This window comes from Aplidium turbinatum, chromosome 1 (genome assembly GCF_918807975.1).
Source record: "Aplidium turbinatum chromosome 1, kaAplTurb1.1, whole genome shotgun sequence".
NCBI classification, from domain to species: Eukaryota; Metazoa; Chordata; class Ascidiacea; order Aplousobranchia; family Polyclinidae; genus Aplidium; species Aplidium turbinatum.
Window position 1 is genome coordinate 45,869,011 of NC_137472.1, and position 12,021 is coordinate 45,881,031.

The 12,021-nt window shown below is 40.4% G+C and overlaps 1 protein-coding gene across 1 annotated transcript; it reads right to left on the reverse strand.

Annotated features, from left to right (window-relative positions):
* Positions 1-7,022: 7,022 nt before the first annotated feature.
* Positions 7,023-8,429, reverse strand: LOC145766361 (uncharacterized). The gene has a single exon (XM_082578060.1). The coding sequence runs from the start codon at positions 8,427-8,429 to the stop codon at positions 7,023-7,025; it is 1,407 nt and encodes a 468-aa protein (XP_082434186.1).
* Between the last annotated feature and the right edge of the window lie 3,592 nt (positions 8,430-12,021).

Here is a 12,021-nt window from a genome sequence, read left to right on the forward strand (position 1 = left end):
AATCAAAGCGAAACCCAATCCTATGCTTGATGCTTGACCATGCTTGACCCGCCATCTCCTAGTCTGCTCCAACATCAGCAAGAGGAAAGTCGAGAAAGGCAGATCAGCTTGAGGCAGCCACTAACCAAACATTTAAATCCACAGATTACCATCTACCGCGGTGGGTCCCTTCGGTCGGAGTAAGTCCCTCGCCTCCCTGGTAGGTATCTTCCATGTAAGTATGGTGTGCCTGCTGAGTGTTTGGGTGTGTGGACGGCTCCCGGAGCGGACGCACTAATGATGAGACAGGAAACAAATCCATTTTATATGGAAAGTTTGTAAACCTGCAAGATGTAGTGGTATCCATCTTGAACTCTGAGCGTTGCACGAAAAAAAAAAAAATCCTAGCAAAACTGGCAACAGGTAAGTTATTTTGTTCCCTAACCACATGGTGGCGGTATTTTGATCTGAGGTTGTGCTTGTTAGCTGCTAGTAAGGGAATATCAACAACCCTGTTCATCTCCTAACATCCCTTACAAGCCCACCATTGATGCCAAGTGTACTTGCCCTAATAAGGCCCATGGCTGATTTTGATGGGCCTTGTTAGGGCAACTCTTCACAATCAGTTCAACCTAAACTACCTAAATACAGTATCCAAGAAAGGTCAATATGTCAATACATGTTGAAACTTTAGACCCTTTAGCATATCTTGAAACTCTAATAAAGGTAGAAAACAAACACCACTTACGAAAACACGTAGATAGATTAAGTAATATACAAAATTTTACTCCTACAAGGTAGCTTTCAGACATTTACAACTACGCTCTGCTGGCATGTGGTTTCGTCTAGGAAACCAAATTACTTTTCTGTTCATTTACAACATGATTATCGCAGCCAATCAGATTACAACAGCTGTTCCTTGCTTGCTTTGGTTTTCCAGATATGAAAGGGTGGGCCTTATTTAGGCACGGCTTTGGGGAGAGTACCTTAGGTCTACGTTTCGTTTAGCATCCAAACAAAAATCAATGACCAAATATCACTGATCTTCATGGCAGCTTTTGTTTGAATAGATGTGTTGAATGGAAACAATTTAAGCTAACATGCATAATGTCCCTCCCATGCAAGCGCAGGCGAAAGTAGCTAACGTTGAAATCATTCATATTGATGAGTTTTGTTGGAAACATGTATGCATGAAATCGCATTTTCGAACTGAGAGTTCATTAGTGTTGATGAGTCACAACCGGACTGACTCAGTGTCCATTGTAAATTCATTACCTAAAGATCACGATTCCATTTATTTCACCACTCAGGGAAAACTGTAATAGAAATGTTAAAATAAAATGTTTTGATAAAGATCTGGAACAAGGTTAAAATTGTACAGTTGTTATTTCTTATTCCTGCCGGGATGAGTTGTATTGCTCATGCACAGACGTTACACGCACCAAATCGCACCCTTAGAATAAATAGTGAACTCAATAACAGTTATTGAACGCTATTGATTAAAAAACGCAGAAAAGTGAGAGATAACAATATGTCTTCAAACAGTTACTGTTTTGTAGGGTAATTTCGGTGTTGTACGCAGGATGTCGTTACTGGGGAAGAAGGCATTTGATATAAGGCTACTTTATAGTTTGACCAAGGTTTAACGTAGCCTTTTTGTTGCTAAAAAAAATTGAATTGAGAAGAAAGAGAGTTTTAAAAGATATAAAGACGAAATATAATTTAATCTTAAAACAAAAAATCAACAACGTGTCCATTGTCGAGCAGAACAATTACAAGAAACTGAATTCTGGTTCAAACATGATTGGTTTAGAGAAGTTTGGTTGGCACTGACAACACATCACAATCACAACCCCTCACACATCATGGGCCAATTTTTTTTAAATATTGTGTGTTTTTTTTATTTTTTCTTGCCTTCAATCGCACTGCAGTACATAACCTTGTGAAATTTTATTTTGTATGTTATTCGCTCTGAGGATGCGCACTGTCATGGTGCGCGAAACGTCAGTGAAGCAATAAACCATCTTGTTTATTGTTGCTTTTACTTTCAATTTTATCAGATGAACGTTGTAACTAGTGCTAGAAACGATTGACAATGTAAGTGGAACGTCACTGAAGAATTCATTTGAAGAAGCTTGATAACCTGTGGCAAAAAAGCCAATCTCATCGTGTAGTTAACAAAACTTACTTTCTTAGTCTGTGCTGTCTCCATTCACTGATATTTGTTCAGCAGAAGAAGCAGCTGGTCTTTTGGGTCGGAAATAATCGTGAATAGCACCGCGCTTCATGTCTCAATTCTTGTGATGTTACAGAAAATTTGCAATTTTGACCTGGGGTTTAAGGCACTGGAGGTTCAACTGACGGTTTAAGGCAGAGGCGTGCAACATACGGCCCGCGGGCCAGAGCACGGCCCGCGGTACCCATTTACGTGGCCCGCACATTCTTCATCAAGTAGCCCATTATTTTTAAATACTTTTCACTGTTAGATCGGAGGATGTTGTTATTTGTAACGTCATCATTAGCATTATTGACTTTTAGCATTATTGTTGCGTCATTAGTAAGCGTCGTAGAAAACCGCCTTGTTCTTCTGGCAATGATTCAGTAACATAAATCTTACTTTATGGGTGCAGTGTAGTGAATATATTAATATTTATTCTACAAAAAGTTTAGCATAGTAAAAATGTCTACAAGTAAGAAAAGGAAGGTTGATTATGAAAGGCGGAAGTTCAACAATGAGTGGTGTATAAATTACTTCGTTGTTCAACATAATCAAGATGTTGTTTGCCTGATTTGTCAAAACACTATAGCAGTAATGAAAGAGCACAATATCAAGCGACACTACTGTGCAAAACACTCTGCTAATTATGATAGCATTGTGGGTCAATTACGGTTGACAAAATGCAGCAGTTGAAAAAATCTTTGAGCAAACAGCAAGAGGTATGTCACGGTTACAAGAAAGACATTGAGCTTGTTACAAAACTGAGCTTCAAGATATCTGAAACTTAATGTGTAACTTGATTGTGTGTACTTTTCCATTAAATAAATCGTTCATATATATTCATGTGTTATTCGATAGACTGGCCCTCAGCATCATTATAATTGTACGTTGTGGCCCATTGCGATAAACAGTTGCACGCCCCTGGTTTAAGGCCTCACCTAGTTCTTATGTATGCACAGTGGCGTACACAGGGGGGGGGGGGCATTGGGCCATGCCCCCTGTTATGAATCCATACTCATTCATCACAAATCCTCAAATTAAGGTTTAATAAACAAAACACACGATATAGCTGAACATAAACATAGCGGTTAACATCATCATAATAAGGTAGTAGGTATTAACTTAAATAAAGAGATTATACACTACAGCTTACAACTAAAGATTACGTGCAACCAAAATGTCTTCACTACTAAACAATCTGCTGTATGAACCTACGCTGCTAAGAACACAAGTAAAATGTCGCGGCAGGTATTTGATTGTTTAAACGAGCAATTACCTACGTCATAGTACCGCAAGGAGAAGCAATAGAATGATTAGGTATGAGGCAAAATAAGAATGGTCAGTTGTAATCAGTAATCTACAACATTCTCCCCTGCCAAGATATCGAGTTCAAAACGGGTATTTGTATCATTCATACATCAAACGATCAGGAGGGCGCCTTATGCGAGAAGAACGCCTCAGCATTGATTCTTCTCTTGTGTTAGGCTCTTCATTGACTTCAGAATGACGATCAACTTCGGTGTTTGGTTCAGCACCTCTCACGTTGCTGTGATGTATTTTATCAACGGGTGAATCGCTTGCAACGGTTTCATCATTGTACGATTGATCATTAATGAAAACAGAAGTGTCAGAATCAGTTGCGCTATTTTCGAAAGCATTTCTTTCTCCCACAGGAGCAACATCACGCAATGATACAGTAGTCTGGCGACCATTCGGTAATCTCACAAAAGCATACGTTGGAGTAGCATGAATTAATTCTACTTCATCTACAGCAGGTTCATATTTACTCGTGCGAACGTGGCGCTTCAATAGAACAGGACCAGGGGTACTGAGCCATGTGGGACTTGATGATCCCAGCATGGAAGGACGACTAAACTTCATAAAGCGCTCGTGGGGAGATACATTGATCGCAGTACAGAGCAGTGAACGTACGGAATGTAATACGTCAGGCAAAACACTTTCCCATTTTGAAATGGCCAAATTGCGCGTTCTTAATGCAAGTTTCACTGCGGTCCAGATAACATTATTATATTTTTCACATTGACCATTACATCGAGGGTTATATATTGAAGTTTTGCTGAGAGCTATTCCTTTGCTGTGGGCAAATGATATAAATTCGTTTGACATAAATGCAGGCCTCTCTGTCAGAATGAATATATGAGCAAAAACCAAACAAAGAAAACAATTGCGATAAACATGAAATAACAGTTCCGGCATTCATATTGGCACAAGGAAACGCAAATGGAAACCTCGAATACTCGTCGATTACAGTCAATATGTATTTGTTTCTTGTGGCCATAGGCGTCGAAATAGGGTGGGCAGGATGGGCGGCGCCCACCCGGCCGTGAAACGAGGGTGGGCAAAATATGTTTCGCCCACCCTGTTTTCATGACACTTATGAAGTGCTTGTTACAATTATTTCCGTGCTGAATTATCCAACCAACTGCAGCGCAACTTCTTGTTTTACGTTATGTCTCCCGCTAGGTATCTGACAGAACAAAGCAATTCTGCAACAACCGTTGAAAAAACGGCGGTACTCACTGCATTGTTGTTGCTACGGCCACTGCCACACGCTGGCAATTCCTGGTGATAGAAAGCCATGTTTCATTTTTTTTCCGAATGGTCTCACTTTTGTTACATCACAATCAGACTTCAGTTCCGGGTCAGCGTAAGGGAATATGACATCATAATAAACATGACAATAAAATAACCGATACAAACTAAAGACGCACTGAAACAATCGCTTTTTACAAATCTTTCCTCACAAACTTGCTGCTGGGTATAAATTGGGGCACTGCACGATGTTGTCATCTCATTATTGAAAAGTTAAACATAAAGCATTGCAAAGTCAAACATCTATTCGCGCATTCTTAAAACCAGCTTCCAAAAGGCGTCGAGATGATAACGCTGAATAAGTCACGTCCAGCACGAATGAACGTAGAGATGACATTGATGAAGAAAACAGTGCTTCAAGGATGGACAGTGGTGAAATCAATGTCTCAGGAAATGCACCGGTAGTTGTAGAAGACAGCATGAGCCATGGATCTCTACCTGCTCCATTTGACGTTAGCATGCTGCCAGATCAGCTTCCGGCTCGGGATGGTTGTGTGTTGCAATAGAAGCTTCTTTCCGAATTCCAGTGGATGCGTCTTAACCCTGATGGTACTCGTTACTGTAGTCACCTGTTCGAACATTTTGCGGCTAATTTGAAGGCGCCACTTTAAAGATAACACGTCACGAGTCACGCGCTTTTTAGGTCACAAAGAAAAACATAAAAGAAGTTTGTTTAGTTTAGCAGCGCTCATAAGATTGCAAGGCGCAAGAAAGCAAACATCAAACCTATTAAAGCTTAATTGCTGCAGCGAGTAAACGCAATTTTGTGAGAAAGACTAACCATGGCGAATTTGCGAACATACACATTCAATGAAATCTGTTTGAAAACTTTCGCCCACCCAGAATTCCTCTTTTCTAAGAAAAAATCGACGCCTTTGCTTGTGGCTGAAGGCAATGGTCCTTTAAAATCAATATTTAGGCGCTCCATAGCTTGGGTAGCTTTTATGAGCGGAGTTTGAATCGGCTTGTGGAAACGCGGTTTAATTTCAGCACAAACATTACAATCTGAGATCATCTTACGTATCTCGCCGAGCGAATAAGGTAGATTCTTTGTTTTGATATAATGGTGCATTCTTGTTACCCCAGGGTGGCAAAGACTCGCATGAATCTCGTACAAATAATTGCTAGACAAACTTGCACAATACGCTCTTGATAAGGTATCCGGTGCCACGTTAAGTTTTCCTGGTCGATAAACTATGTCATATTGATACTGTGAAAGTTCAACACGGCATCTCAAAATTTTACTGTTTTTCAACTTACTATGACTTTTGCAATCATACATAAACGCGATTGATCGCTGATCAGTTACAAGTTTGAAACGCCGCGCGGCCAGCAAATGGCTCCATTTCCGCACTGCTTCAACAATAGCAGCAGCCTCTTTTTCTATTGAAGAGTGATGCTTTTCGGTTTTTGTCAACGATCGGGAAAAAAATGCAACTGGTCTATCTCGTTGATTTAAGGTTGCTGACAAGGCAACATCTGAAGCATCAGTTTCGACTACAAACATGGCTTCCTCGTCGATTACTCCAAGTGTCACAGTGGCCAATTCTGATTTAAGCTCTTCAAACGCTTTTAAAGTATCACCATTTAAAGGAAAGTCGCTGTTTTCTATTAACGGTTTAATTTTGTCAGAATAATGAGACACCCATTTGGCATAATATGCGAAAAGTCCGATAACACGCTGCTGCTCTTTGTTATTTGTTGGAAAAGGGAGCTCTAAAAGAGTTTTCACTCGGTCAGGGTCTGGTTTTAAACAACCTTTAGAACTTTGATAACCCAACAACTGTATGCAGTCAGTCGAATATTTACATTCGACTCATTAAATGTCAAATTACACTCTTTAGCTACTTGCAAAAACTTCGACAAATTTTCATCATGTTCTTGCTGCGTTTTACCACCGATTGTAATATCATCAAGATAAGCGAACGTACCTTTGCAATCATTAGACTTGATAATATCGTCCACAATTCGCTGGAAACATGGCACTGCATTTGTCAGCCCAAATGGTATTCTTTTCCACTGCCAAAGTGAACCGTCAGCTTGAAACGCAGTAACTATCCTGTCGCATTTGGGTAGTTCTACTTGATGGTATGCACTTGTCATATCGATTGTCGAATACACATTAAACTTTGCAACATTTTGCACCATGTCCTACATCCGTGGCAGCGGATACGCATCAATTCTAGTGAATTTATTTATAGTCTGGCTATAGTCAATAACCATTCGCCTTTTTATGATTATCTTGGGTAACCACAAGAGGCTGCGCACGCCATGGAGAGTTACTTGGCTCGATGAGTCCTTCCTTCAGCAGTCGTTTTACTTCTGATCCTATGAATTCTTTATTCTGCATTGAATAACGCCGTTCTTTGGTTGCCACTGGATGGCAATCCTCCGTTAGATGCTGGAATAAATTGACAGGAGTTGACGTCTTTACAGCTTGCAACAATCTGAGGTGTAACGTGGGCTTCGAACCTCCGAAGTAAATGCTGACTCTTTTATGCTGTTCCATAAAGTCTTGACCGAGTATGACATCAGTTAGCAAATTTTCCAGCACCATTACATCCACTTTTTGGTATAGTTGACCACCAAGGTTCACGTCAACTTTACATATGCCTACACCTTTAAAGCTGCATCCTTTTACTGCTAAACCAATCCGCTGATCAGTCTCTTTAAGGTTTAGTGGCAATTGTTGACTAAACGACTTGCTTATGTGCGATAACGACGATCCTGTGTCCAGTAAAGCATTGGCAGAAATACCGTTAATCGTGACAGGAATGATGACTTTCGTATCAATAGATTTTGAAGTCTTTTGAGGGGCTATGTGCATCAAAGAAGTTGAAGAACAATGACTTTTATTCATAGAAAGTTTAGGTGATCGACACATTTTGGAGAAATGTCCTTTCTTAGCACAACGATAGCACTCAACTTCCTTAGCTGGGCAAAATTGTCGAGAATGCCGTTTATTTCCACAATATGGACATCTTACTAAAACGGTAGCTGCAACAGTATCTTGCTTTCTTTCAAGGTTATCTTTAGGTTCGGATATAACAGCAACTTGGTGCGAATGCAGTGTCGAGGGTTCTGCAACTATTCGTCCAGCGTTTGTTTGAGCATCTTCCAACGACCGAGCTTTCTCGAAAGCAGCTTGTAGAACAAGGTTTGGTTCTTCCAGTAAACGTTGCTTAATTTCTAGTGATGTCAATCCGCCGATAAAGGCATCAAGAATAGACTCCTGTCTGTGCTGAACGGCCGACACAGCTTCAAAATTGCAGTCAGTACTCAAGCGCTTGAGCTTTTGATAGTATTCATCAAGTGTCTGGTTGACGTCTTGCTTGCAAGATTTAAGCAAATAACGCGCATAAATTCGATGAGGAGCTTTGTCATATGCACTTTGAAGTTGAGTAATCGCAGCTTCATACGTGCCAACTTCTGAAATGACCTCATAAGCTGCACTATCAAGATGATTGACAAGAAGACCGAGTTTATCTGCATCCGAAATACCTTCGTACTTCTGAATATAATAGGTAAATGACCTATACCAGTGCGACCAAAGCTTCCTGGCTTCGCTACTGTGAAGATCGGCAGTAAACAGTTTTGGTCTTAAGTCTTTAAGATACATTCTGTGTCTGTTTATTAAATTGTTATGAATCCATACTCATTCATCACAAATCCTCAAATTAAGGTTTAATAAACAAAACACACGATATAGCTGAACATAAACATAGCGGTTAACATCAACATAATAAGGTAGTAGGTATTAAATTAAATAAAGAGATTATACACTACAGCTTACAACTAAAGAATACATGCAACCAAAATGTCTTCACTACTAAACAATCTGCTGTATGAACCTACGCTGCTAAGAACACAAGTAAAATGTCGCGGCAGGTATTTGATTGTTTAAACGAGAAATTACCTACGTCATAGTACCGCAAGGAGAAGCAATAGAATGATTAGGTATGAGGCAAAATAAGAATGGTCAGTTGTAATCAGTAATCTACAACACCCCCCCCCTCCCCCCTTAAAAATGTTTTAGTAGTTAACGACGTAGATTAAGGCATTTAATATGTTTTGGATTGCACTGTCAAAGCAATTAACAATGTTGTTGAAATACATGGCCCAATCTACCTACCCCACCCCAGGTATGCCAATGTAGCATAGTGTTCTGTAAGCCTATTATAGTGAAAAAGAATTTGTAGAAGAAAAGAAAGTTTTCAAATAAGAAAAGTTTTCAATTGTCCATTGTATGATTTATTAGCTTTACATACTCATGATACTCTTAGTCTCTTACTGGGCGTGTTTTTCAGCGTTATTGTGATTGTGTAGTGTGTATATGTTATTGCTTGAGGGTGGTTTAGGGTAGGCCTTCTTTTTCGTTCTATAGTTCAGAGTGCCGTAATTTTTGATTAAAGTTAAAATTGCGTTCGATATTTAAACTTTCACAGAGTAGTTCGATTTATGCTTTAATTAAGGTAATGACGTTGCCTATCATGATCGAACTAATATGGTTTTTACTTCTCCGTTTAGGCCTACTATCATGCTTTTCATATTCAGAATCGGTATCTGTACAGTGACATACGCAAAGACCGTGAGAGTCTATATTTCACCAACAGATAAGCTAACTTAAACCTTGGTCAGACTATAGAGTAGCATAAGGCAATTCTTGATAAAAAAAAAAGTCAAATTGTATCGAATGCCCCCCTCCCCACGGAACAAAATCCTGCGTACGCCGCTAAACGTACCCTCAGTGCGCGTAGTTCATTGGGTTTAGTAAGCCAACTACGTCGTCTACGTGAGGCATTAAATGCGACGTTAAGAATGTTATATCGTATCGTTTGTTTTCAATACAACATCTATCCAAATGAGTAAACTAGCCGTTGCAAATTAAAACATTATCGTCAATGCAAGCTGAGTACCTATGCCAGTAACCTATCGGCCAGTGGCGTAGCCAAGGGGGGGGGGGGGGGGGGGTTGGAGATTACAACCCCCCCATTTGGCACGCGTGTGACGTCACGATATTGAGAATGATGCTTTCAGTCTCTATGTCTCTAAAACAAAGTTTGCCTAATTTTAAACAAAACTGCATTAAAAGAGCGAGTTTTGCCAATACCAAACATTCAAATATCTCAGCCAGGAATTAGTAACAAGAAAACATAGAGACTTAGCTTTATTACCGAAAAATGCCCAAGAAAACATGATCTTATCCTTTTGCTATGCCACCGAACAGCACCATTTTACAGGAATGTTTATACCCACATTTTTGTTGAAAATGCTCTCAGAATGCACCAAATTCAAAGCAATTTTTCAAAATTTTCTGGGGGAGGCCCCTCAGACTCCCCACCGCTGGTTGTCGCCTTTGGCGAAGACGCCGTCGGGCTTCGCCCGCCGGCCGTCAAAACCCCCCCTTTCAAAATTCCTGACTACGCCACTGCTATCGCCTGTTATTAGCAAATGGGCGTTTTTTAGTTTCGATTCAAAAACATTTTCAATGTCCCCCCCCTTGAGAAAATCCTGCGTACGCCACTGAGTATGCATATGTATCGGCTGCTTCCTGCAGTCCACTTTTCAACTTGACACACTTATGCAGCTTATATTGGCATTGAGCGCGCATTACGGATGGTTGCACTGGAGCTCCAGCTGACGAAGTTGGGGCTCTGTTTATGTTTCTACCCTGTTTATGAAGCAAATTCATTAACAGTGCTACCTGCCTCATTTGGTCTCCACTAAGTTCAAAAATGGACTGGAGTAAGATTAGTGTAAGGACTTAATAAAATTGTTAGATATACAAGACTCAAAGACACGACATTAAAATATAGCGGCACTTTGTAAACGATTATGAGATATCTATTGTACATTAGATATCCGAACCTTAATCCTTACCTAGTTGATGGCTTGTTACGAGTTGGAGGCCGTCTACAAAAGGCATCTCTCCCATCGGAGGTCAAGCACCCCATCATTCTGCCAAATCATCATACGGTAACCGATTTAAACCGATCCAGTAACCGATCTAGCCCATTCCAGGCCGTTGGCACCGATCTTCTCGGTCCGCTGATGATAAAAAGTGGTCGCAGCAGTTTAAAAGATAGCCTACATATGTATTTTTAATTGTTTAACGACTTGTGCTGTGCACTTCGAGGTACCGTAGTTCTTATGTATCTGCCGCTTCCTCCAGTCCACTTTTCAGCTTGAACACTTATGCAGCTTATTTTGGCAATGAGCGCGATAACAGATGGTTGCACTGGAGCTCCAACTGACGAAATTGTCGCTCTGTTTATGTTTATAACGCAACATCTACTAACAATGTTACCTGCCTCAGTTGGCCTCCATTATATTCAGAAATGGCTGGGGTGAGATTGGTGTAAGGACGTTATAAAATCGTTAGATTTACAAGATTCAAAGATACGACCTATAATGGCCCCTTGTCAACGATTATAAATACATTGCCTATAATTAAGGGCCACCGTCAACTTTTTTCAGTTTTAGTGGGTAACAAGCAAAAAAGTACAACTGAGCTTCTATGTATCGTTAATAGGCCTACTTCGTCGTTGTCAAGCAAGCGATCCATGTAATAAACAATCAAACAATCAACGAAAAACATCAATTTATTAAGAAATGACATGAAGTAAGTAAATAACAACGTTTTTCAATCATCAATCCTTGTGCATGAGGTGGTTTGGTTGGTTTTATATCTTTATCCTTGCACTGACAAAGCCTTGATAAGTTATTCCTGGTAGTTTCGCATACTTGTAGAGGCTTTTGACGCAGGGCCGGCTACCGAGGTTGGCAGAGTGAAGTTTTCCGATTGTTGCAGGGAAATCATTCCATCCATTAAGTGCCGCTGAATGGAGAGCAGTCCTTAGAATATGTTGCTCAAGCGCACACCCGAAAGTCGAACCAGCGCCGCTTGATCTTGAAGCTCTTCGTTCACGAAGTCACGTGCTAACCAACAACTGAGCTATCGGGGCGGACGAACACAAATTCAACCAGATAGCACCCTCTTCAATCAACCACCGTTGCTCACCTACAGAATCATTTAACTCCTCCCAATCAACCTTTGAAAACAGACTACTGCTCCCTCTCTTCCCTTTACATGTCGAGCTAGGTCCTAGCCTAGAATCGGACAAATCATTGACGTCGCCTCTTGACGTACCGTACGCTTGCACCTTGCTGCCCCACGTCTACATCTTTATAAACCAAAACCTTCCAGTGAA

What these genes read in the sequence shown, in the direction of transcription:
- LOC145766361 (XM_082578060.1), bottom strand. Translation starts at nt 8,429, where the DNA reads ATGTATCTTAAAGACTTAAGACCAAAACTGTTTACTGCCGATCTTCAC.